Below are 27,705 nucleotides of genomic sequence, written 5' to 3'. Positions count from 1 at the left end.
CTTCTTAGTGTTTAAAACAAGAAATATTGTGCCGTCATATTTCCTCTGTAAAGAAATAAAATGGTCATAAACTGCTGGTAGCATCTGCTACCCAGAGTCAAAACAGTTTGTCAGCTTATCTCTACTGGTCCCACTTCTGTATAGAGGTCATGGGAGTGAGTGTTGGTGTTGGGAGGTCCTCCTTACCTTTGTGCAAGACCATATACAGTTTGAAGTGGCTTGCACATTGTCTGTTGCAATTCTCTTAAATTTTCTTAAGAGAGGATATGCTTTAGGTTTTTCTTATATATTGAATTGGCCCAAGGTCCACTTATTTTTCAGTATGTTATCTCTGGCCATCGCAAGGAGGAAATATTTCATGCAGAAGTACAGGAACCCTCCAGGGACAGGTGTGGAACTATCTGCTGCTCCCCCTCTTAACTAGGGATTGGAATAAGTGTTGAACCATGGTGTTTTAATATCCTGTGTACATTATACTCCTAGGGTGTCTATTAACTAGAAATAAATCATCTGCCTTTTACAAGAAGTAATATTTTAGTAGCATAAAGCACTTCAAGCAGCAGATTCAGTTAAATTTCAGAAGTGTTTTGATCTGCAACAGGTAAGATAACAGCCAATTTTGTGTCGTCTGTGGTAACACTTTATCCCCGTGATCTGTAACTTTTAAAAGTCCAAGATGAGAAGCATTAAAATGTCTTTATTTAGAAAGAACAGAGCCATGTTGTCACATGCCTTTCACGGCAGTGTTCACTGAATGAAGCTACATTCTTAGTGAGATGCTTAAACTTGATGCTGAAGTGCATCTTGTAGTTACTCTGTCCCTTAAATAGCTAACAGCTCAACAGAGAGCACCTCTGAAGTCACTTCTGGTGAGAACTACAGCCAGGGGTGGGGGAAAATGTGAGAAGCTGGTGAAGGTGTTTCTTCTGTGCTCAATTAGCCAAAATGCATAATAGCTTTTCATGCTGCTTGATAAGTATTTGGCTAATCTAGAAGAGTTGCTTCTGTATAACGCAGTCTGTTGGCTCTGCCTGTGGAAGAGGGGCATAAATTTTAGATGGAAGTGTGGCTGAAGTATCCATGTTGCCCCAATCCCCAAGGAAATAAGAGTGAAGTACTTAAATACCTTTTGTAGTCCTTGCCAAGAAACTTTACTGTTTTTCTGCTGTAGCACACTGAGTTAATATTGGAATACTTTGACTCTGCTGAAGGATCTTGGCAGCGCAGCTGTTAGCTGGCAACACAGAGTACACATTATCTAAGGTTGAGATGATTTACCTTGTGCTTAGGTTTTGTTCCTTCATTTTTACTCACTTGTTTTGCTTCTTGTTTTTCATATTTTTAAACAGCTATAAATGTATTCACCAGAGCTTGGAGGACAATAACAGATGTCCCAAATGCAACTATGTTGTGGACAACATAGATCATCTTTATCCCAACTTCTTAGGTGAGCTCTAGACTTGCTTCTGTGAGGAATATCTTAGTTATTAAGGAAGGCAGGCACTTGTAAAATTGTCCTATAAATAACTGGCTTCTGGATATTGAAAATAAAATCCAAACATCAGCCCTTTGGTCAACTGTTTTTATATTAAAAAAAAAAGTGGTTAGTAGTATAAATTGTTAATATTCCACTGCCTCAAGCAGTTCTCTGTGCTGAGTTACAGTAGTGAGCCTGACTTGCTGCTGTTTGCATGCTAAGAAAAGCAAAACAAAGATGTTTTTCTGATGGCTAGAGATTTGAACCTCTTTATTTGTTTCTTGCACTGTTGTCTGTCTAATAATCAAGAACATAACCTGTTTAGGAAGTATGGACACTGAAGGGGTTGAGGCTGAATTGCATATTGTACTATTTTGGCTACTGCAGTGAGGTCCGTGTGGTGTATGTATATGTGTAAATCACATACAGAGAAAATACTCATACACATACATATATGCAATCCTAATTGATTGTTTCTTAAATAGAAGAGGGAAATGTTCCTAACTGGACATGAAGTTTAAGACTGTTATGAGGAGAAAAGATCAATGGAAACACATCGCAGTGTGAAATACAAAAATTAAATCAAATCTTGATTTCATGTGCCGGGATATCCATTTAATAGTAAATAGATTAAAAGCCATAGTAGCCAAGGGGTGCTTCAAAATGGACATCTTGATTTAGATGCATGTTGTGCCAAAGGTGATGCTGAGGCAGGTCTGGGAGGGTGTCTTAGGCCATAGAGCATGGCTTCCACACACCTACATTCAGGGGTTCCAGATCTGTATTGGGTGCACGGGGGGAACAGAGGAGGGAGAAGAGCTTGTATATGTGTGTGCAAAGGGTTGAGGTTGTCTTTCTCTCTTTGCACCATTCACTACATTCATGTGAAATAAAACTGTAGCAGAAATATATCTTTAAAAATGCATATAGTGATTAAAGGAAAAAGCTGTTCTATTTGACTGTGCTTGTTTTCAGTCTGTAGTAAATCAGTTGATGTTTTGTCTCCTTCATACTCTTCTGAGATATACTTCTGCCTTGGAGTTGAAAAACTTTTAAAAAGAACCATGGGTGCTTAGAAAAGAACTGAAGCAACTTGGGGAATGTACAGACATTGTATTTAATACCTAAAAAAAAATCTTTATACACTTTCAAAAAAAAAAAAAATCAATAAATAGATAGTGGGGAAAAAAATGGAGACATCTGCTGTTTTAATTACTGATAAACTTACTGTGGAATTAATAACTAAAGTGAAAATATTGAGGTAGAATTTTTCTTACTTTTGTGAGCTTTAAATCCAACTCTGACATCCTATTTATTTATGTTTTTAGTTAACGAACTTATTCTTAAACAGAAGCAAAGGTCTGAGGAGAAAAGACTCAAACTGGACCATTCAGTGAGTAGCACCGTATGTTCCAACTTTTTTACTTCATATTTATTTAATGATTCTATACAGCAATTGTCATTATGTTGCTTAATTTAGAATAAATTATACTGTTGAGCTGATGCTTTAACTTGCTTTATGTGGGAATAATACCAATATCGGTGGCATTAGATCCCTTCAGACTTGTTAACTCTCGTCCTTCCTGCCAGCAATATATGTGTAGAGGGAAGTTATGTTAGTATAGCTAAGTGTCATATGATATATTCAATACAACCTAAGAAACTACCCATGGAAGCACACTTGTTTAAACGTAATAACTTTAATTTAGTGTTGGAAATTACAGCTGCAATGAGAGTAAGGGATGATTAGAAGTTCCATGGGCTTGTCTGATCACTTGCGAGAAGCTGTGTTCTGTAGGGAAGCTGGAGGAAGGCTAATACCGACCACAAGAGGGAGAAGGATGCATTCGGAGTGCTGGTGTTCTGGCTGTGATCCCAGATAAAACTGCCTGGATACCTTCTAGACTTGCTTCATGTCACAGAATCAGAGCATGATCTGTGTTCTCAGTTCATGGAAACCCCTGTACAGCAGCAGTGGATGCTCTTGTACATTAAGATAAAAAAAAATGTATGACATTAACCAGGAAACTTGCGTATTTGTCTTGCGAAGTCTGGCTTTTTTTGGCTTCTGCAGTTCATAAATAAGGTTGCAAAGTAACATTAAAAATCATGGAGCCCCTCTTTTTGTCACTTAAACCCTCTGCAGAAGTGGTATTAATTTAGGGGCTGCATTGCAGAAACCAGTGCTTTCAGTAGTTGTATGCTTTAGAAAAGAGCATGTTTTAAGGATTGATTGGCTTACTCACAGTAAGATTTTATGTTCAGTATAATATATACATATGCCACATTCAATATAAAACATGCATAAGCCATATGTGGTTTAAAATGCATGCAATTGACCTGAAGGCTTTTACAGTAACTTCTTAGAAATTGGTTCTGCTTTCTTATAGAACACCTTTAAAAAGTATGCCTGTAGATGCACCTATGTTAAATAACTGCCAGTGGAAATCTACCATGACTTTATGCCCAAAACAATGAGTCTACCTCTTGTCAGCAAATAAAAAATACCAACATGTCTAAAAAGAGAAACTTTGCTGTTGTACCAGCTGCTTAATGTGCCTGTTCTCTAGTGTTACTTCTGGGATTAAGAAGTCATTCAAAACACGCAGCAAATGTGCTGATTCTTGGATGTGGATTTGCCTTATTAAGAAATCATGTTAGGGAGTCTTTGAAGCTCTGAGTAGTTTAGCAGTAGTACTTTTAACTAGTATAGTAGTATCTTAGTTTGTCTTAAATTTTGTTGACTTAAAAATTGTATATTTTTCTAGTTGTTCCAGACTGGTACTGAGTTTTTGCCTGTGGTTTCCACAGGTTTTGTTGAGTTGTGTAAAAAGTTTTATATTCAATATAGATGTTACATATTTTATTTTTCTTAATCTAGCCAATACAAATAGGCTACAACCTCTTAGAAAATGTCAAGTTTAGACTGGATGACATTTTTAGTTCTAGCAAATTTAAATCTCTTCATCTAGCGTCACGGCTTTTATAGGACAGGATTTTTTAATCCAGCTTTGTTTCTTAGAAGGCCTAAAGACCTTTCAGCTGCTCCTGTTGGTTCCTGAGGCTTTTTAATGTAAGACTATATTAGCATTAACCTATTATTCAGGTTTTCCTGTGCTAAAAGATACTTTAAAAAAAACTTTTACTGGCAATGAGAAGAGCAAACAGCCTGTAGGGAAGAATGGGCTGCATGGAAGTACGCTGGCTTTCTGAGGAGTCCTTCTCAGCTCTAACAGGTTGAATGAGAAGATCACCCTGATGAGATCCATCTTCTTTCCTACTCTCACATTTCCCATGGAAATGCTCTTAAGAGTAGTAGTGTGGATGGTGCGAATAGAAAAAATAAGCTGATACTACCTTCTTCCATTTGAATTTGGCATGAGGGCTTCACCTATTACTTGGATTAAAAAATTAAAAGGTATTGCCACTTAATAGTATTTCATATAGATGTTTATCCAAGTTTAGTTGGATTACATGTCGTGTTTTTCTCCCTGTAGAAACATGTTCTCAAAAACTAGGGCACAAATCAGATAAAATTGTGGCTGTGAAATAATTTCTTCCTAGCAGTAGCAGCTATGCTCTCATAAAGCACAAATATCTTCCAAATGAGATAAGCAGTTACACAGTAGGACAGAAAAGCTATATCCTGTACATGTGGGAGAACTGGGAATTCAAACTCCTGCAAATTGGTTTGAATTTTTTACAACGGGATGAAATACTGCAGTGTTGATTTTAATCTGTTGCTGGATATAGCCCTGGATGGCTTGAACTCACTGTCTCTCCAATATCTTTTTCTTTCTAGAATGGCCATAGGTGGCAGATAATTCAGGATTTGTTGGGAACTGATCAAGACAATCTCGACTTGGCCAATGTCAACCTGATGCTGGAGCTGCTGGTGCAAAAGAAGAAGCAGTTGGAAGCAGTAAGAAGTTTCTCTTGTCTTATTTAAATGAACACCACTGTGTAGTTAGCAGTTTTTTCTTTTCATGCTTTTACCTTGAAGTAAGGTTGTATTGCCAAACGAATTGCTCAGAATTCTCTTGCGTTTTGGTGTTGAAAAGTTAGCCATCTCACTGACCTTTGTAGCAAACTAACTTCGACTGTGATGCCTATAACATGTTTATAGTGTTAGTGCTGGCAAGGTTCTATAAACAAGCAGGAAAAATGAAAAAGGGTAAAAGAAAGTGGCCAGCAGAACAGAGAAATGTGTATGAAGATGTTTGCTAATGGATGGTTTTATAAGTCAACAGTTTTACAGTTTTACAAGTAAATATCAGATCTTCCTTGGTAATAAGCAAGAAGTCCAAAATACAGATTAAGGAATAAACTCCGTGAACATGTGAAAAAATAACACCTTTTAGTTTCTACTGGAACTGATAGAACTTGAATGACTGCCATCCATGAAGACTTCTTTAGTGTTTAATGCTTGAAAGAAAAGTTCAGATGTCTTGTTTATGAGGCTGATTTGAGCAATATGAAGCTCAAATTCTCATTTTATACAATATGAAGCAAGCTACTCCTATGATTTAACTGAAATGTAGTTCATTTGGGATAGTTCTCCTGTATTTGGCCGTTCCATGCTGTTGGTCTCAAGTGACTATTTTCCAGTTATGAGAGCCAGACCTTCTAAATTGAACTAGATAACAAAATTTGACCTAGTGAACCTTGGGAAGGAGTGTGGATTTTGATGGTGCTTTGAAGCAGGTAAGGAAGAATTGTATTGGGAATGGCTTATCTTATTTACTCTTGCAAAATCAATATTTACACAACTTGTGGTTCTGGTGGAAGGAAAGTAACAGAAAAATGTTTACCGACTCCTAACAGAGCTGTTATGTTGGCTTATTGCATGGGGACTTGTACATAACTTTTTAAATTGTGGTTCAGTAAAGATGCAGTGGGAGTACAGTTTCTAACTTCAGAGTAAAACCTCTTTTTTTTTTTTTTTTTTTTTCCCTTCAAGCCTTTTTGTGTCATTTGTGACAACTGTAAAACAAAGAAGACACGAGAATAAGTATATGGGTGCTTCTGAGCAGCAATATCTTTTAAGGATACTAAGCCTTAAAAAAAAAACAACCACATCAGACACTTAAAGAACAACTTTAAAACATCTTTCCTTTCTAGTTTTACTTGCTTCACTCTTATTATAGTCAGAGGGATGAGGAGGAAGAAAATCACAGAAAAGTAGTAGTCTTGCATCCTAATATGTTTACTTTTCCTGTCCTATCTACCTTTAATGGATTCTGCGTGCTCCTATGTCTTGATCCTTTTTGAGTGTGTGTTCACAGTCCTTTAATAATAAATATTTCAATAGATTGTGAAGATAAGTCTCAGAGGACTGAGATAGGATTAGGACTATATTAATGCTGGAATATAGGTTTTTGGGTTTTTTCCTCTTGTGCTTCTCTTACCTTGCCCTCTCCATTTTTTGGCCTGTTTGGGTGAAAATATTAAGTTGATGGTTGAGGTAAATGACCTGTCATAGAAAGATTGGAAAGTGATGTTTTAGTTTTATCCATGACATTATTGTCTTCCACTCTGGAGAAATCTTCAGAAGTAATCTCTTTACATAAACACTAATATTAATTTGAGGAGGAAATGTTTTTTTATATACTTCATGCTATGAAGTATTATATAAATGTATGTTAATATATGTTAATCACAAATTGATGCTAATGATCTTCCAGGGCAGAAGATGAGTCTGTGAGGAATCTGTATTCCAAAACCATTTTCAGATGCAGTAGCCAAAAAAACTGAAAAGCATTTCAACTTACTAATAAGTAGTCAGTAATGCACAAACAAGAGCTGTTACAACAATTTCTGCCTTCATGTAAAAATTTGTCATGAGCCAAACAACCTTAAAGCCTGTGAGGTGAAGTAAAACTACCATTCTTAAAACTGCCTTAAGCTATTTTCTCTTCCTCATCTCTAAATGAAAGCTGTTTCTGTGCTAAGTGTATATTATTTCTGTGTATACAATGAATGGTGCTTTCTCTTAATGTGTATGGAAGAGTTACACTTCCTTATTTACTGCATTACAGGAGTCCCATGCTGCCCAGTTGCAGATTCTTATGGAATTTCTCAAAGTTGCCAGGAGAAACAAACGAGAGGTAACTCGCTTTGTGTTTCAGTGGGTGAGGTCTTGTCTGCTGCTTTCTACTAGTTCATTTCTGTCTAAGTGATTTAAGTGATGTGTTAACCAGGCATTATCTGTGCAAAGAAAAAGGCAAGGCGTGTTTGGGGAAATCTCAGGCAGAAGACACATGGGTTTCAAGGAAAATTAATTTATTTACATGTGACAGCTTCAATTTTTAATCACTTGCCTTTCTATCTCACACTGATGAAGCATGTGGGAAGGAAGGAACTTGAGGATAGAGATTCCCCACTGTAAATTTACATCAAATTCTTGAAACAAGGTTGTTTTCTTCTTCTTGATGGGAAAACTGAAAGATGGGGAAGGGGTGAAATTATCTCTCAATTTTTTTCTTTTAGTGTATCAAATGCCGTGACTAATGCTGTGTCATGAAATAAAGAGCACAGAGTATGTATTTATCTCAAAATGAATGCCTCAATGAAGGAGAGAGGGTTCCATAATCACACAATCTGCCATGGTTTGAGACGTATTGTTTATCATGTCCCGCAATGCATAAACCCTAATAGGCAGAAATGTCTGGAAACCCAGGAAAATGATTGTGAAAACAGCAAAAGCATGGCTTTTGATAAAAGATATGAAGAACTTAAGACCCAGCAGCATGACTGTAAGGTTGAACTTGAACCATGTAAAGGAGATGCGTGTAAGGATCCTTGCACAGAATGGATTGAGGGTCTGGTTTTGGGGTCACCCAAAGCAAGTTAGTCTGTCCACCAGCAGATACTCGTGGCCTTCTGACCAGAACCAACAGGTGTAATGGAAAGGAACTAACCAAAGCGGAAAACTGAGTCCAAGATCAAGTTGTGTTTGTAGAGTGAGACCTGCTAGGCATAGTATCCCATGAGAAGTTAAAATACTGATGGTTAGGATACCTAAATGTTAAAGGAATATGTACACTAGATAATACCTTGACTATCACTGGAGGTGTCAGTGAAGACAAAATGGCATGCTTCCACTTCTGATTCTGTTTAGTATGATGCATGCTATCTGTTTGATCCTTCAGTGTTGGAAAAAATATTGAGAAATACATATTACTCTTGTTTCTTTGCTTAAACAGCAAAGATAGAAACATTGCTCAAAACCTTTGAGGTATCTCTAAGATACTGGGGAAGTTTCCTGGTAACACTGCCATTGACTAGGAGGTGAATTGAGAAGTAGGTGCTTCAGCAGGTTAATACACAGCTTAGCTCTGGTGCTTTTCCTTGAGTAATCCTGTAGTGATTCAAGTACAAGGGTGTTTGGGGCAGTACTGTAAAGTTCCTGATGACTTTGCTTTCTCAGCTCCCAGTTAGAACAACTCTCACAGAAGGAGGGGCTGTTGGTGCCTACTTTAGTTTGCATATGTTGAGAGGGAAGGATGAAGGGAAAGGAAAGGCTAAAGAAATTTAATTGACTGCACTTCCTTTAAATATGGCCTTGGGAACATTCTGAAGCCTATTGGGACACAACTTATTTCAGCTCCTCTCTGTCCCTGCTTATGCGTTCCCTCTGTGGCCAAGACTTCCTCTGATGTTATTTTTACCCCCTTCTATACTCCAAAGTGAAATGCGGACTGTCACATCTCAAAAGATTTTTGTGCAGGCCTCTCAGTTCTGTCCTTGTGATAGTGGCTAGTGTCTGGCCTTGCCATTTATTTTGAGGGAAATGAGGACTTGTCAGACTTGCTGCTAGCAATCTTTCTTTTCACTTGATTAAGGATAAGAAATACGAGAACCAGTGGGTAGAAGCATGGAAAATACAGACCAGTCAGTAGGATAGTTTTAGGAAGATATCAGAATCTGTCTTCGGCAATCAAGCCATACCCATGTTTTCTGTACAAAGGTAGTTGCAAGTTCTTTTTCTTTTATATATTTTGGTTTCTTTTTGACCTGTGGCAATGTGGTGAAAAAACAAATCCCTAGCAATAGTAATAAAAAAAGATTTCTTGCTTTGAAGAAGATTGAAAACAAATGACTAGAGCTTGAAAATACTTTTTGAACAAAATAACGGATAGTTTAAGGGGAGAAATGTATTGATAATCCACAATAGTTGGTTGTCTCTAAGGCAAACTTAGCATGGCTGTGTGCCTTTCCATATGTCTGCACAGTTAATTGAATGCACACTTTCCATTTTTCCTGATCCAGCAGTCTCTTCTGAAATCAAAGATCCAAGGAGTCTGGAAGTTCAAGTTTAATAATGAAATACTTGACTTCATTTTTTTTTTTTATTCCTGTCTTCAAGGGAAGCCAAATGCAACAACCTGTGACTCTTAAAACTCTGCAATGAAAATACAAATTTTAATGCTGTTAGATTAGCTGTGTTGCATAACAAAGTTTAACTTCGTTTACTTTTAAACGATCATGTGCTCTTTCTTCTTGAACACTTTGTGAGAGCGATGATATCAGTTAATACAAAAAAATCTCCCTAGTTTTATATTCATCACTTTAAAAAGAGGCCCTACTAATTATCTTGTCAGAATTTCAGTGTTACCAAATTAAGTTAGACACCACCATATGTATCATATATATATAATTTGTCCTAAAACATTGTTTGCTCAGCTACCTGTAGAGCGTGTTTGCTATTTCTGTGAAGTAGCACCATTACTTACTGAAGGAGAATACAGAGCTTAACGATTAGTATCAAGAATAAAGTTCTGTGGCATACAGGTGGTATTCCCTAGAAGCATTCATGTTTCTCTTGGCAGCTGTCACTTCATTTTTGTTTCATGGGCTTTTTCTTTCTAATAATGTCACATTAAGTCTTTTGTATCTACCAAACAAGACCTCTTTCATGTCTGTTAATGCACAGGGGCTGTTTTTAGCTGCTAGAGGTCCTGGGACAGAAAAGTAATCCTGAAATGTCTCAGGTTTACAGCACTGAGTGCTCAGCATTTCAGAATCATCATCATCCTTTTCAGACACAAATGCATGTATCTATTCAGCTGTCTTCACTTACTCCATATTGTGAGCATGTTAAATACTAAAAATAAGAGGAGTTATTAGTTATTGTGGGATAATTGCAGGGAATTATAAGCATGAATTCTCCAGGGATGTCATTACCTTGTGTTAATCACTTCACCTGTCAAGTCTTACTGTTCTGTGCATACACACATGGCTGAACTAATGAGTAAGCAAGAGGAGGTGACAGAACTAGAAATCAGTCATGCTCTTATGTTGTCATATAGTTTTGATTGCAATCCAGGACTCCTGAGGTGAATTTATAGCTATAGTAATCTCTTTCCTATCCACTGCACTTAAATAACTGGTGTTTTAAATCTATTTGCATTTCTAAGCTACTCAATGAGAGATGTGAGTGCTGACTGCAGTGATAGTAAGCCAAGGATACAGCTAGTGTATGAGCCGCAAGCTAGAGATTATCATATAAACAGCAGTGTATAATAGCTGACTCTCCTTACTTCAGCGGAGAGGTCTTTCCGAAGAAAGAGGGCAGCCTACTGCTGGAAGCTAAGTAGCGTGTACGGTGATGTATTAAGCTCTAAGGCAATTAATCTAAATGTTTAGACAGCTTTGTTCCCTGCCCTAGATGTCTTTCTCTTGTGACACTTTTCTATCAGACCGTATCAGTAAGCCCTCCAAGCATTACTCCTGCAACCCAAACTGGAGGATTTAAATGAGGAGGACAGAAATTCAAGGTAAGAAACATATTTTTTTGATCTGCCAGGCTGATCATCTCCCTTTCTCCTACGCTTAGGAGTTTTGTGTGTTAAATCAACCAGGATGTTGTTCTCAAACCTTTCTGTTAGCTCTTCCCCAGTTAAGAGGAAACACATACCATTTGGAGGAAGTATTGATCAGAGAATAAATATTCCCTGCAGATAAATGTTATAGAGGGACTGCCCATGTGTCCTTAAAGGCTTGGATGCCACGTTTCACCACTGAAACTAACTTGCCGAGGCTGAGGTGTTTTCTTGTCTTCATACCAAAAGAAACCTTGCACCTTTTTCCACTTGAGTAAAGACTTCATAACAGTGAAGGGTTATGTCAAAATAAGTGAGATTTGTGGTTAATTTAAAAGGCTAAAATATCTCTAAACTTTGAAGATTACTTCCTTGCCATAGCTGCCTTGATTGTTATAATAGGGGGTATCTGAAGCAATAATGCAGAGAAAACCAGAGACAAGACTTAAAATTTCCCGAGGGGGAAATTTATCTTACTCACTGTAGAGTTGTTGACGTATTCAGTTCTGTGGGAAGAAATTAATTTCACTGGGTGCCTTTAGGAGAGGTTCAGCTATTGATACTCAAGTTTGCACTTATGTTTGAGCAGTAGTTGATGGAAGAACAAGAAGTAGGAAGAGATCATGTTGGATGGATGAAGTTGTGGGGTAGAATGAAGGCATTATCCACAGAGACTACCTGATTTATCCTCCTCAGCTGGACAGAAGTATCATCTGTCCTGGTTGGTGCAGTGACTATGTGTGTTGGGGGAAAAAAAAAAGATGTTCCCTCTGCTAATAGTCTCATCTGTTTTGATCTATGGTTTATATTGTGATGAATGCATGAGGGGTTTGGATCAGAGCCTTGAGGGTATGTGACTGAAAATAATGTGACTTTTGAACTTTCTGAAGTGTGAATCCAGGTGCTGTTTAAGCTGCTCGGTGGAGTAGTGTTGGTGATTTCAACCAACTGTAGAAAATAACTTCTGTTCATTGCTTGTGCTTTACCTAGAACTGAAAAGACAGTTGGTCAAGGGTGTATGACTCCTTCCTTCACCCATTTTTCTAGGCTATTTCTAGATTGCCTCTGTGGCACTGGGAGGCTCTGCTGAGCTTTTCTTTTTTTTTTTTTTTTTTTTGCAAATATTTAGAACTGCACCGGTAGGCCCAGTCAGGACCACTTGTTGTCTGTGCTGTACAAACACAAATGATGAAGTCACTACCTCCCGAGGGGCACTTGGTCCAGGAAAAACAGGAAGCCCAAGGATGAAACCACAGTGCTATGCGCAGCTATGCTTGTTGGTAGATAGCCAGCTGAAATCAAACTGACTATGATCTGGTGTTTAGCATTGTGTAAATTCAAATTAATATTTCCACGCAAGAGTCTTATGTGGAAATTCAGTAGTATGGTGGGATGTCTCTGTCTGTGAGTAGCTCTGACTAGGGGATTTCCCTTCATCCCTGTAGTCCAGGGCTCAGAGTTGTCTTTGAACTCTGTATGTGTGTCTAAGCTTCAGACTTAACCTAGAGAGTCTTGAGGGGACCACCTTGTGGGTGTGAAAGCGGTTTGGATCTGAAGGATTACCTAAAAAGAACAATATGAGAGTCTGTGTTCCCTACTGTGATAGCTTCTTGACTTTAATATCTGAAATCCTTTTTCCAGAGATCATAAGAAACATAGGCTATTTTGAGATCATTGTTTTTCTTTTGTATGTATGTGTTGTGTGTAATGTGGGACTAGAATGTTATACACCTACTCATTGTAGTTCATTCAGTAGAGTTGAAATGATGAGGTTTAACTGCTGAATTGAAGCCTTCTCCTTGTCTACATTGGCCTTTTCAGTTCTGGGAAAACATCTGTGTCTGGGAAGAGTTTATAGCATTTGCTTCTATTTTAGTGTACATTTTGGTATTTTCTTCCTCTGTTACGGGGTCTGGTTGAAAACTGGTATTTTGCTCACTGCAGGTCAACTAAGTTATCATTACTGATATGGAAGTGTTTTTGCTGACTTCATCTGAAGTTTGACAGTCACGATTCTGCCCATCACTGGGACAGGACTTGACTCGCTTTCTGTGCCCAACATAGTGAAAATCAAATTGAGGGCCCATAAATCTGGAGATACTGCAAGGGCTATAACTCATTTAGCTTTCCTTAAATGTCCCTCAATGACTGGCAATTATAAATCATTAGTCTCATTTCTCAAAGTGTAATTGGGATGAATGTGGACTGATTTAAAAGTCTTTGATAGATTAAAGCTAACCCATGAAACACTTGAGTCACCCTACCAAAAAAAGTCTTAGTGTGGATATTAACTCATTTGATGCTGATGGTATGAGAAGACTTGCTACAATAAGCATGAAATGTACTTGCCTAGTTTTTAAACTTGCTACTGTCAGGTAAGTTTATGGTAGGTTCAAATTGCTTACATTAATGTAACTAGAAGGAAGAATTAGTTACTGAAGTCCAAGGTCTTGTACTTTTGTCTCTGCAGCAGTTGATAAAAGCTGACCAATAAAAAGGTCTCTGCTCTTTTTCATATAAAAAGGCCTCCTGTTTATGTGATGGCAGCAACCATCAGTTATTTTTCAATTGTCCAGTTTGGCTATGAGCCAGTACATTGTAGAATAGCTGATTTCCTTGCTGTAATTTTGGAACTTCTAAGTGTTTTTGTAACTTGTTTTAAAACGGGATTTATGAAAGTGGAGGACTAATGGAATTTGTCTGCTGGAGCTGAGTTCAGGCAGGACCCATGCTGTGCAAGTGTCACTTAGCTTTACCACTAATCTTGGAGCTATAGCACCACCTGCTATTCTTGCTGTAGATTTTGCAAGTGAAAATGGAATTGTCTGTTATGGTGTAGTGGTTTGTAAATTATCTGTGGCAGTCTGGTTTTAAACCATTAAACTTGTGCTGTCTGTGACTCAAATTAAACACAAACTGCAACCTTCAGAGTAGAGAGATTAGGTTATAAATACAATGTTGTCTCATTCTGAGGAAGAAGCTGTGTTAGAAATAGGCGTGGACCCAGCAGTCCTTTCTTCTCCTGTCTTCAGGGACAGAAGCTTTTTTAATGTTGAAAAGGTAAATTAAAAGGTGGATTATCAAATCTAGAGCACACAGATATTTGGAATACTGATTGATAGTGGGAGTTTAAGTAAAACTTTCTGCCACTTAAAGGATTAAGCTTAAGTACTTGTGTGAGTAAGTCTTTGGGAGTAGCTTGCCAAATGTTCCTGGGAATGTGTCATCCTAAGAGTAATATGTCTTGCAATACTAGTAACTTTGGATTGGGTCGATTTGATTCCCTCGTAAATACAAAATGACAAATTTTTCTGGCCTTTAGAGAATGTGGTGTGCTCCATAAGCTTTCAGTGGACTTGACAACTTGGTAACAGCTTCTCTTCACATGCCATAGTGCTAGTTGTCTGTAGATTTTTACTGTGAATTGAGGAGAGTCAGGTGAACTTTGTTAACAATGCATTTGTTATACTTGTGTGTCTTGGTGAACCAGACTTGCATTGGAGCTGAGTTTTGTCTGTTTAGGTCCAGACTTGGAGCTCTCACCTAGAGGAGTGCATGTGTTTGTCTTGCAAGGCTGAGTATAGGCTGTGTGGGTGTTTGCATTGGACATGTCTGTTGGATGAGGGTGGGAATTGGAGCTGGTAAGCAGATGATGCTTTTGCTTAGGGGTAAACAATTGCCAAGTCTGTGACTTCACAGACTTGCTAGAGATGAGTGAAGCCAGGTTACTGACTGGAAAGTAATTGCAAAAACCTAAAAAATACCACATGTGACACAAAGAAGGGAAAGGGGACGTAGGCTGGCAACAGGGGAAGAAGTCCCCTTCTGACTCTTTTAGGTACAGCCCTCAAATTGACTGCAGTTCATACTGTAATCAAAGGTAAGTTTCCCATGTTTGAAAGAAGTACCATGTGGTGTTTACTTAGTGCCAGGAGCAAATCTCTCTGGTCATAAGAGATGTTTGCCAATCTGAAAAATCTGTCAGTAACTTTAAGTTGACAATTGGCAAGCCAGCTGCTAGCAAGAGAAAAATAGTTTTTAACACCTTTTAGCAAAGCATTTCGTATTTTGTTGAAGGGTGAAATGATCGCTACCTTGTTCATGGTGGGTTTTTTCTAATTATATTCACTTTTTGTAAACCAGTTATACCTTGGCATAGAAGATGTTAGAGGCACATAAAAGTATTACTTTCAATAATGTGAGTTTCTTTGTGGTTGATATCGAAGTACCTCATGCTGATGTTTTGTACTATTTCACAATAACTTTGTCTTAATGTCGTTTGTGTGCAGACTTATGTTCACCTATGCACATGAACTTACTGCCTAGTGACTTTTGAATCATGTAGCATGCCAGTTAAGATAGTTCAGGTTCCTCTCTGAAAAGATTGTAATTTATCTTGATGGTGCAATGCAAATTGATTTAGACTTCTCCTGTTCTCTTATCCACAGCAATTGGAGCAGATCCAGAAGGAGCTAAGTGTTCTGGAAGAAGATATTAAACGAGTAGAGGTGAGGTGCCTAGACATTGTTCTGACTCTGGCAGTTTTTCATTTTCATCAAGCTGTCTGCCTTGCTGTGGGGCTGCTGTGTTAAATTTATGATATTTGCGTCAGTAATGGGAAAATGAACGGATGATGCTCTTTCTTTAATTTGTTCATTTAGTTGATGTCTGCAAGCTGCAGGTTAGTAAAAGAAGGCTTTGAAACCTAGCTCTTCTATAATCATATCTTTCCATTTCTTTGTGTTGGTAGTAAGTATTTTAGAATAGCTGCTAGAAATCAACAGCCAGCGTATTGATCATAACTGATGATTTTTGTACGTTGCAGTGTTCTGGCTGTTTGCACAGGCTGTATCAATGCTAGCAACATGCCACCTTTCAAATGGAGAGGTACTGAGGTGTGCACAAGAGAGCTGTAGTGCAAAGACTGGGTGGGAGCAGAACCAGCACCTGCCGCATGTCAAAACAGAAGCAATCTACTACCTCCTGATAGAATTCTTTTAATTCCTTAATAATGAGAATGTCTTGAGATTTTTGTTAAGAAATACTCTCCAAGTTTTTGTAAACCCATCAGCTCAGTCTTTCTGTCCTTGAGTCCTTAGATTTCTCCTTGGTCCCCTCCTCTATAATCGTTCTAGTATTTTGATGTTGGAGTAGGAAACTGATGTTGCAGGAATGCATTGTCCTGCCACCTCTCAAAATAGGGTTCCCTTAAAGCTTCTTGAGAATCAGTTTGCAGGTTGTCTTGCCTTGCTCTTCTCAAGCAGTCAGCATGAGCTCCCAACCATTTCCCAAAAGTCTTTTAGATTTCTTCGCTTCCAACTTATCCACATCCTGATGAATTATCAAAATATAAGAAAATATAAGCAATCTATATAAAAATAGAACTGACAAGAGCAGGAACTTCCCTTCAGCTGATAGCTATGCAAATTGTAACTTGGCAGATAACAGCTTTTTACAGATCTATTTCCCTAAATGTTTCTCAGCGCCTGGGAAATAAATATACCTTAGCATGTTTCCTTGAGACTGGTAAAATAGGTCTTCAGATCTAGGAGAAGCTATTCCCAAAGCTGCGGGATCTCTCAGAGACTATCTAGCTACCTGCTTTTCTGCTCTTTAATCAGGCACTTCAGTGGACTGTAGCTGGGGTACGTATCTGATGGGTGATAGTGACCTTGGTTCTGACCTCTAAAGCCTGGGATCTCTCTTGTCACAAATATTCTACTTTCAGCCTAACAGCTAATGGGCACCTAGTGGGAATTTGAAAAGCACCAGTAATGCTGTCCTGGAACACTTTGCCCCCTAACTAATGAGCCGCAGTGTCCTGCATAGCTTCCATTTTTCAAACAGATGAAAGGTACAGTCTCATACTGGGTACACAGCAGTGATTTAGTCTGGGAGTGACAAAGCCAAGTTTATGCGCAAACTTTCTCTTGTGCACTTGCCCCAAAGAAGACTGATAGATCCTCTTTTAAGTCTGGGACACAATACAACCTTTGTCCTGTCATCTTGTGACTGTTCTTGCTGTGACCCATATCCAGCATTACTTTCCAGCTGGGAAGGCTATTAGATAAAAGTCTGCACGTATCTCAAATGCAGTTACAGCTCGCTTGTTCTGCTGTGTTTGAGGGAGGTGCTGGGTTAGAGACAAATGGATGCTAATGAAATCTATTGATTTTTGGAGTATAAACTTCAGAACTGCCTCTTTTGGAGTAAGAAGCACTGCAGTTGTAGGGTTTCTAAAATCCAGTTGGAATGATAACTGAAAAAAAATATTGAAAAAAATAAATGTTCCTTCAGGTGTAGTAAAGAATTCTAGGTGAGAGTGGAATGTAGTTACAGTTGATTATCTACTTAGAAAACCAAAAAATTACTATGTGAACACCATATATTAGACGGTGTCTACTATTCATGTTCTGTCAGCTTTGCTGTAACTTGGCTTTCTGTTTCAGGAAATGAGTGGTTTGTACTCCCCCGTCAGTGAGGACAGTACGGTGCCACAGTTTGAGGCTCCCTCACCTTCACACAGGTATGGAGCTTGCAACTCAGAACTTGGATTTCAAGCTGTACGTATTGCACTGTACTTGCTAGTCCTCTGTGCCATGCCCAAAAGACAAGCAAAGCTAGTTTGAGTGCTTTACAGTATTTTCCTGTTCTGTTTTTGATGGCTGTAAACTTTAAGTGAACAAAGCAGTAAAGAAAAAGCCCTCTGAGTCTGCAGTTGGATGAAAAGTCTACTCTAAACCAGATGCTGTGGAAGGCTGGTGGTTTTAAATGTAATGTGGATTAGTTAACTTTAGTCATAAGCCTTTCCTATAGTATGAAATATTATTGTTAAATACATGCTGCCTTTTCTGAACACTGTGTAGTTCTGCTTGGCATATGAAAGGTCTTAATTTTCTATGATATCAGTGTCCTCTGGCTTCGCCGCTCAGTGTGATGGCTAAAGGTATGGGTTTACAGGATCAAAATTTAAAATATACAGCCTATTGATTCTATTTATCTGCTGCCTGTTTTTGACTTAATGAAATGCCTTTCTAATAGCATATTTACAGTGTGGTTTTTTGTCTGGAATATTGCATAGTCTGGTTTCTTGATGATAAAATTGCAGATGCTTCTTGTGTCCAAGTTGGATGTGCCAGGGTTTGAAGTGATCTACTTCTTTATAGCAGTGGTTTTTGGTTGTAAGAAAGTTCTGATTTCACAGGGCCAAGTTATGTTATTAAATGATCATCTCTCCTACCTCTCCTCAGTGTATTTTCCTCATAGTAGAGCTCTCTAAACTACTAACTTCTGTTATGTTGTAGTTTAGCCCTGCTCAGGACCAAACTACGCAGTCTCTCACTCGCACCACCAACCCACCCACCCCACCTTCCGCGGGAATAGGGGAGAGATAATAGAACAAAAAGCTCAAGGTTTGAGAGGAGGACAGGGAGAGATCATTGAAGTTTCAATTATGGGCAAAACAGACTTAACTTAGGGAAAACTATTTATTAATAAAACCAAAACAGGATAAAAAGAGAGAAGAAAACCAACTTCCCCCACCCCTCCCTCTTCCTAGGCTTTACTTAATTTCAATTATCTCCACCTTCTTCCCTACTGAGTGGCACAGGGTGGGGAACAGGGAATGGGGGTTGCAGTCGGTTCATCACATGTCTCTTTTCTGCTGCTCCTTTCTCCTTGGGGGAAGAACTCTTCATGTTCCTCCCTTGCTCCAGCCCTCCCTCCTTCCCACAGGCTGCAGCCCTTCAACTGTTCCAGCATGGGGCCCTTTTCCATGGGGACATACGCTGATTTCAGTCTACTATGAATTTCTTATTCATTTTTGCCTGTTTATTTCATGTCCTAGCATCAGTCGTTCTCAGTTCTTGCTTTTGAGGAGATAAGATAGTGTCTGAAATAGATTAGTGACTTTGGATTGGTGTGCTTCACCTGAGATCTGTTGGGAGATGGTGATAGGTTAGACTACGGTGGTGCAGGCTCTCTTTTTGCCCAACCTTCTTATGCTTGTCTGGTTCCATCTCAGCTGTGTCTTGAGCTTTTGGGTTTTTCCTCTGGTACAACATGTCAGAGGTGTGATATAATAGGATATTTAGGGGTTTTCTAGGGTATGTGCAGCTGCCTTTTTCTGTTGGTCTGAGAAGACCCCTTTTCTGTTTCCTCAGTGATGTTCCTGTGTTACAAGGTAGTCTTGAGTGGCCAAAGAGAAAATAGTAAGCGAAGGAAGTATCTGAGCAGGCACTAGTTGTTGCTCGACTGTTGTAACTTCCGTCCACACCCTATTCTGGCAGTTTTGTATAATTCAGGTGATTGAACTGGTTTGAATTACCAGAACTCAGGTTCCAGAAAGGTCTACCACTTGCAAATAATTTTTTTTTTAACATCAAAGGTAAGTTTTAAAGTATTTTGAAAACTAACTTTGATTCCTCCTTTGAAGGAGTGCTGCAGAACAACTGATACGAGCTTTAAAATATGCTGATTTTTTTTTAGCTCTCTTAACTAAAATATTTAATCTCCAAAGTGCATTTTAGAGATGCTGTAAACCAGTAATAATGAAACACAAATATAGTTTAGATGGTTTCACTTCCATGTTAAAATGGTATTAAACTTGTAGAGACTTTTTAACTTATCAGTGAATTAGTGGTATATTTAGACTGGAATATAACTTAACATGCTTAACACCCTTCTAATGAAATATAATTTTATAAAACTTTAGTAATGTGTCTTATAAATAGTACAAGGTTATCATAGACCCATGTTGAGATGAAGAAAATCTCTTTAGCCTTGGAATTTAAAGTTCAGGAAAATAGAGTTCTTTGGAATTTGGTTTTTATCTGGTCTCTAATGACTTGCCCTTATTCATCTGCTTCCTCTAAATCACAGACTTGCTTCGCTAATTCTGTTTCTTTTCATTGTTTGTAGCTTTTTTCCCCACACTCTTAACATCTTCAAAATGTGAAATTACTATGCCTTTCCTCATCTTCCTTCATGAGTTCTTTAGCAAAAAAAAAACTATGGCTATCGTGTTCAATATATTCTCAGCTTCAAGAAACACGTGTTTTCTCTTGTGCAGGGTATGATGAAATACTAAATTGGGTAATAGCACAACACTTGTTTACAGCATTGCAGATTTCTGGGCTTGTGTACTAATAGAGAACAAGAGGGGAAGAATAAGAGAAAAGAACAAATAGTTCTGTGTAGGGTTTTTCTGAACAGGCGTGTGTGCTATTTTTGCTACCAGTAAATGGTGCAAGCAGGAGATACAAATAAGCATCTTTTCTGTGACTGCATATTCAGGCAGTAGTAGCAATAACAAACTGTCACTCTAATAGGAGTTTGTGACGGAAGATTCTGATCTAAAAATTAGTTGCCTGGAAACTCTTATTCAGTTTCTGAAATCCTCATCTCCTTCCCCTCCATTTGTTCTAATTACCCCCTCCCATCCCCGTAAGGATATAACAAATGGGATTTATCGTTTGCAGGTTGCTGTGTTTTTGCTGTTGTTGTTCCGGGTTTTAAATATGTCTTATTAGTGTAGCTGAATTTCCCAATTGAACCTAAACTTACAGCTTTTTAGAAATAATTCAGAGGGAACTTCTGTAATTTTCTTATTTGCATCCTGTTTTTAAAAGGAAAAACATTCAAGCATATGCCAGTTAACTCAGCTACAGGCACTGCACAGAAATGACTTTGAATTTGTATTCTGGTTAGGGAGATGATGTCTGCACTCTTCAAGGCTTTACATCACCAGACAACCTGCAGCAAAACAAGAGCAGACGCTATAAGTCTGTGTTTTGCTGTTAATTGCCACTATACCTGTCTCAGAGTGGAGTACTTTTTCCTCGCTTTCTAGCCGAGCATCTTATTCATGCTGTTCTTGGCAAGATCTGCTGTACGTGTTTCATTATTTCATGTGGGCAGATTCTAATTTAAAGTTCTTTGTCCCTGACCATGCCTGAAACAGCTCTGCTGTTTTCTCCCTTGCAATAGCTAGCAGCAAATAATGATTTTTATCCCTCAGATTTTCTTGGTTTGCAGCTTTTTGTCTTGCCTGTAACAGAAGCCCAATCAATCTCATCTTACAAGTTAACCACTAATGAGACTTTAAAATCTCTCATCTTTTGTTTCTACTTCTTTCCACCTCTAGGGGAGCTTTGAAACATTCAGTGAAATATTTAAGCCCTAGTACCACTCTTTCATCCATCTAGACTTACAGGTGCTCTGACCGGCATTTCAGCCAAACCACTTGTTATATGACCGAGAATATAAAGTCTGTGTATCAGTTCTGGCAAATGTTACATAAAATAGGTACAATAATCTTTTAGAAAACTAGAATCTATAAGCAGTGTTCTCACAGCTTTTTAAAGAAACCTTCGGCTTTTTCAAACACTACTTAAATCTAAGGTTACCTCATAAGTAAGACTGACAATAATAAGCCTAGCTAGTTTCTTTTCTTTTGAAGCCAAATGGCATAGCAGAAGCAAGTGAGTTATAAAGATTTTTAGAAACAACTCATGGTGATGTCTGTAATGTGTTCTCTGTAATTAATAAAATGTGTTCTTGTGTACTAACCTTTACTTGTCATGAAAGTATTTTAAATTTGAGTGATAAGGGTGCTTTAATCTGGCTCTGGTATCTTATTGTGAGAGCTAAATATTTTGTCCATATGTGCAAGAGTACTGAACCACCTGTCTTCGGCTTGCATTAGTAGATCCTTTTGCAGTTTTGAAAGTTAAATCTCTTGAGTTTGCATATGTATGCTATATTTTGAAAACAGTGATTTAAGGTATGTTGTGTCATTATAGATACTATATGGTGTGGTAGTTCCTAATAATAGTAATTCTGAGTGTCAGTATTTAAGTTTATTTCTGTATTTCATTACTTGTGTCTGTTTTGTGTGTCTTCAGAGATATCTGGAATACTAGTGTCTGTCTTCAACTGATTTCTCTAGCTTTTTTTTTCTTCACTAAGCTCTTGCAAATACCATGACATTAAACTTCTCTTGAAAACCAGTGGTAGCATGTTATTTTCAGAATGTCTTATCCTGCATATTTCATTCAAAAGATATGCTTTTGCATTCTAATTAGAAATTACTAGATTGCACTACGCATAACTGTGTGTGACAGTATTCTGGTCTAGGAGATCTCTGTATTTGAAAAAAAAATCTCTCCTAGACTCCCGAAGGAAAAATAACCATGTGTTGTCTGTAAAATGGATTTCAAAGGAAGTATGCTGCAGGATGTAAAGGGGGGGAAGAGCAGGCTAAAAATTATAAGGGTTGTTGTACAGTGATTTAAGCAGACTGTTTCTTTTGGTTTTGCAGTAGTATTATTGACTCCACGGAGTATAGCCAGCCTCCAGGCTTCAGTGGCAGTTCTCAGGTAAGGTAATACATGTGTCTGCTCAGGAGGGATGGGAGAGTGAATGTGGAGGTTGGGCAGAGGTTAGGCACAACTCCATCCATCTCCAGGGTACCAGTCAGCTTGAGTTTTGCAAATGCTTTTAACTGATTACATGGGCAAACTGGAGCCAAGACTACAGCTGTAGGAATGACTGTGCGTGATCGTGAGAATCCACACTGATGCCATCAAAGAAATCTGGTGTAATATACTTAGAGATCTGACTTTATTCCCAAAGCTGACTCTTCCACGGAAGAGGGGATATTTTTTGCTCTTCATCTCTTGTCCCAAGTGGGCAGAATTTGGGAAGGGGGGGAAATCCCTGACCCTTGGTATTGGCTTAAACAGCTTTGGATCAAGCTTGACTTCCAAAACAGGAAACATTCATTCTCCAAACATACTACTGTTCTGTAGTTTGTCCTTGTTAGGGCCTTACAAACTGTATTATAAATTCACATAGAGAGAAAGTTGTGTGTACAGTGAAGCCATTTGGCAGGCAGCCTCCAAACTATTTGATCTGCGGGGCTTCCTGAATGCCAAAACAGCACTGCTGTAGTCTTGCAGCTCAGAGTGATTCAGGTGAGCTGGGAAGATGACACTGGCACCCAGCTCACAGCTGCAAAAAAGTTAAACAGCTTTAATTTAGACAGACACACTGTTGGTTACATGCCGGCTTGTGCATTTGGTGCTCTCTGGTGGTGGTGGACCATCCGTGGCACACAACCATATCAAACTGGTAAAAAAAGTAGGGTCTCATTTGATGGAGTAACTAATGTAAAGAAAAAACACTTGAATTTTGAACTGATGTGCATGTGTGTGCAGGTTTTTTGATTTGTAGTTGTATAACTATTTGGTAATTAGAAATTTCCCTCTAATCTGTGGAAAATGCATATTGTTCCTGCTACTGTGGTCTGGGACACTTTTGCTTGAACAAAGAATTGTAGCTCTACCTCACTTCAGAGGGCAAGTGGAATGCGGTTGGAGATCTTATGTTCAGGACTCTGACACAGTACAGTGTTTGTTCTCCACTGACACTATTTGTCTTGGTACTTTTCTTTCTATTTCAAAGACAAAATTAATAGCATCGCTGTACTGCTGGGAACTGCATGAAACAAACAACCGAGACTTTCTAGTCATTCTGTGTGACAGCCTTGTTGTGTGAGAATATTTTTTTGTCATCAAGAGTGCAAGAGCTGTACTCTCTAGTGCAAATTTTCAAATTAAACTTTAATGTATGTTTGGATGAAGAGTTGAAAGAAAACTCTTAAGTTAAACACTTCATTCAAAGGTAGTCTCATTTCAGCAAGACTTCACCTTAAAAATAGTTTGAAGAATATACATTCAATTGTGCTTTTTTTCTAATTGTCAGTCAAGGCAAAAAGTCGTAGATTGGGTACTGCTGACAGTAAGAAGCTATGCTAGGAAGGACAGCATACCTTTCTTTCTCAGTATGATTACTTTTTTGCATTAATCACAATCACGTTCTTAGGGAAGAATTTATATACTGCAAAGCTACAGGACAATTTTCTTCTAGAAGCTGAGCTTTGGAAGTCAGTAGTGGACAAATCACATAGGCCCTGGGGAGTTCTGCAGGTAGTATTTAGTGGCAGTACTTTTCTGCTAGAAATAAGAGCTTGTGTGTAGCTGTGAAGCTTTTCCACAGTTGTTAGAGGACTCTTCAGAGTACCTAATGGCATTCAGACAGTAAAATCACTCTTGATTACAGAGCAGTCCTAACTGATGTCCTCAACTATGACAACCATGGTGGTTTTATCAGTTGAATAAAAATTGCTTGTGTATGTTTTCTTTCCTTTCCTTTATTTTGTTTGTTTTATTTTTCCACTCCTGTTTCCCAGCATTGCTTAACAGCTAGCCAGGGAGCACACTTCTTAAAAGAAACTCAATAAATATTTTGGTAAAACATGAGCAGTTTAAAATTCTTAGCTGGGGAGGATTTGATGAAGATGGGTTACTGCAGATTGATTCCCAGCACAGCTGGGTTGCCATGTGCCAGCCTGAGACCTGCTCGGGAGGGATCTTCCTCTGGAGACCCAGCAGGTGTACTGCACAGCAGGCAAATACTTAATATGATTGATTCCACCTCAGGGTGGACTAGGCTCATCTGGCAGATCGCACTTGGGCTTGGATTATATTGCTCATGTCACAGGCGACTGTTAACTTGAGACTGAAGTGATTGCTCTTAGATACTTGAAGTTGTCTTGAGCTCTAATCATTCCTGATGTGCTGAGAGAGGCTGCAGCCCTTGCAGGCTGGCATGCAAAATTAATAGGAAGATGCTATAAAAGTGTTTGTTAAGTATTTCTTAAAGCTGTGACATTTTAGAAAATTGTAGTTTAAAAGCGTTGGGGTAGGAGTACTTTCTAGTGTTCTAGTTGTGTTTTGAGATTGAAGTTGCCTTCAAGATGAAGCAAGCTGCATAGACCATAGGTACTGTCAATGTGCGAGTCACGACGTCAATGTATTGCCGGGAGCCTCGCACAGGAAGCAGTGTCTGGATGTTTCATTGCTTGGGGCTTGCTTTTTCACTGAAATGCTCCAGTATTGTTCATACAGGTATCAAGAAAATTTGATTGGGCTGTAAACTTGCGCTTGTTCTTGTTGGCTTGCTTAATGGCTGTAACGAGGTCAGCCCATTCGCCTTTGTGGATTGAGAGGGAGTTGTATGTGGAGTGGGTTTTGTAGGTGCCGTTGTGTGGCATTACAGACCTTGTATGTGATCTGGGATGTTGAGAACCACCAAGCTCCCTGATGAACAAATCTTTTAACATCTCCCCATTAGCTTTGAGTATATGATGTGTGAGACTTAAATATAAACTAAAGCAAGGTGCTTCTTGTGTAGTAGAGGATTTTGTTCCTTTTCGTTACTAGTGATTAAAACAACAAGTACTATATTTTCTGTTTTGCTTCAGCAGGAGGTTTTGCTTATGTAGTTTCAATCTTTTGCTTCTACCTCTCACTTACTGCTTGGGTAGGTTGGGAAATGGCTTTAATAATGAGTTTCATGGACTTATTTTCAATTAACCTTTGAACTTCATGGTGTCTTCTATCCTTATTTGCTTAGCTTTACAGAGAGTTACTGAGTTGCTTCAAAAGAAATAATTATAACTATAAAATAAACACCTTCTCTTTTTAATGACTGTCTGCCAGGGATCTAGGAGGTATTCGTTGTACGGTCTGTTTGATTTGTGAAGCTGGAAGCCTGGTATCTTCAGCCTCTATCTGTGTAAATGCAAGATGTCACTCCCCATGGGTTGCTGCTGCATGTCAGGCCGGAATCAGTAAATTTGCAAAGGTTCAGGAAACAAGAACTGTCTAAAAGCAACTTTTCTTTGTCAGGTTAAGGAGTGTAGCATAGGACCCTGAGAAATAACTGTTGACGGTGGCAAGATCTTCATTTGTTGTCATTTTACACTTCTAACCCTTTGCAAACAGTTGTTTATAATTTGTTAAAACCTGTTGAAATGAAACCCAGGCCTGGCTTTACCTTTCTGAAGTGTCCTCTCTTCTCCATTCAGACCAAAAAGCAGCCCTGGTATAACAGCACACTAGCATCACGGCGCAAGCGGCTCACGGCTCATTTTGAGGACCTAGAGCAGTGCTATTTTTCCACCAGGATGACACGTGTCTCAGGTGAGTTCCTTCTTCCTGGTGTTCAGTATCTGTATCTCTTACAGTACCTAGTCCTCACAAAAGACTTGCTTTTGAGAGAGCAGCTTTCACTTCCTTGCGTGGGAATGTTGCTCTACATCTTCATGTGTTACTCAAATCATCCTATTTTGCTTTTCTTAACCAATCTTTGAGGGTGGCTAAATTTAGAAAAATGTAATCCTTTCACTTCTGAGGGGCATGTGTATTGTTTTGTAATCGTCTACTGTGAAGGGCCTAACCCACAATAAACAATTTTACTGATGCTTGTTCTGAAGCTGCAAATGTTTGAAAGCAGTGGTTGGATTATCTTTCTATTAGATGTGATATAAACACAACAGCTAAAATATTATTGAAATACTAGAGATATAAATGTAAATTGATAAATTCTCCTGTGTTTAGCATGCAATAGGACACTTGGAGGTTATCCTTTATACTGTCTAGATTGAGTTTTGGTTAACAAATGGCTTGGAGTACAGAAGCTGAGCATGTAGCAGTATTTTTGTCTCATGGGGCACACCTTAGACTTAAGGCTTGTTTTGTAGAATTAGAAGCTGTTTTCACAATCACCTAGATTGCCTCATTCATAATTGAGCAACAGTGTGACAGCAGCTAGAGTAATTGTTACCTAGTGGATGGATGGTTCTTAATTATGTGACAAGATTATCTTATGAAAGGAACCGGTCAAATGAAGATGTCTTGAGGGTGAGGGGAGCTGCTCTGTGGCTCCTCTGGGGAAGAAACCAGCTTTAGGAAAAAAGTTTCAGGCAATGGGCTGTGGCAGGCAAGAGATTTGCCGTACCAAGCTGCGAACTGCAGCTCATATGAAGAGTGACAGACTGCAGCAAGGACCAGCCAGCCCTCAGGGGATGGGAGAAACCCCCTACGGACAAGAGGGAACAAGGAAGAGGCTGCTGTGACAGAGTATCTTTACTTGTAGCCTTGGAAAGCAAGGACCAACCTACCAGGACACACAGATCAGCAAGAGATCAGCTATTTATTTTTTCTCCATGAATTTAGTTTGTTTTATCCAGTTTAAAATAAATAAATGAGACTTGATTGTTTTTTAAATTAAAAAAATAAATTAGCTTTAAGTTTAAAGGCTGCAGTGTGTCTTGGGAGCTAACTGTTAGACGTGTCTACGTTTTCTGCCTACTTCAGAGCAGTGACTGACTCAGTTCTCATCAAGCACAGCAAAATAATTTTTACAAGGAATGCAGCACGATAAGAGAATGCTTAGGTAGTTGGAAGATCTGAGAAGCCAGTTGTATGTGACCAGCTGGTTTCCTGTGGAGTGCTAGCAACTGCTTTGCAGGCTACAGTGCTTCACAGATCACATGGA

General features: G+C 38.7%; 1 protein-coding gene across 7 annotated transcripts in view; it reads left to right on the top strand.

The window, feature by feature from the left end:
- COP1 (COP1 E3 ubiquitin ligase) overlaps positions 1 to 27,705 on the top strand; it is a 127,221-nt gene that overhangs the window by 7,229 nt on the left and 92,287 nt on the right. For 6 of the 7 annotated variants that reach the window (XR_015259229.1, XR_015259230.1, XM_086753765.1 and 3 more), the window contains exons 3-10: positions 1,350 to 1,447; positions 2,806 to 2,882; positions 5,280 to 5,399; positions 7,516 to 7,584; positions 15,750 to 15,809; positions 17,751 to 17,827; positions 22,622 to 22,679; positions 26,234 to 26,348. Coding sequence is in view for 5 of the 7 variants with exons in the window: in XM_086753765.1 (XP_086609891.1) it covers positions 1,350 to 1,447; positions 2,806 to 2,882; positions 5,280 to 5,399; positions 7,516 to 7,584; positions 15,750 to 15,809; positions 17,751 to 17,827; positions 22,622 to 22,679; positions 26,234 to 26,348 (674 nt within the window). In the remaining 2 variants the exon portion in view is untranslated. The remainder of the gene's footprint in view (positions 1 to 1,349; positions 1,448 to 2,805; positions 2,883 to 5,279; positions 5,400 to 7,515; positions 7,585 to 15,749; positions 15,810 to 17,750; positions 17,828 to 22,621; positions 22,680 to 26,233; positions 26,349 to 27,705) is intronic. The other variant, XM_086753764.1, reaches the window with a different exon arrangement.

The sequence above is a fragment of the Chlamydotis macqueenii genome, chromosome 8 (assembly GCF_036417535.1).
Source record: "Chlamydotis macqueenii isolate bChlMac1 chromosome 8, bChlMac1.mat, whole genome shotgun sequence".
Lineage (NCBI taxonomy): Eukaryota > Metazoa > Chordata > Aves > Otidiformes > Otididae > Chlamydotis > Chlamydotis macqueenii.
Note: the sequence above shows the minus strand (reverse complement) of the source record. Positions and strands in the feature narration are given on the sequence as shown.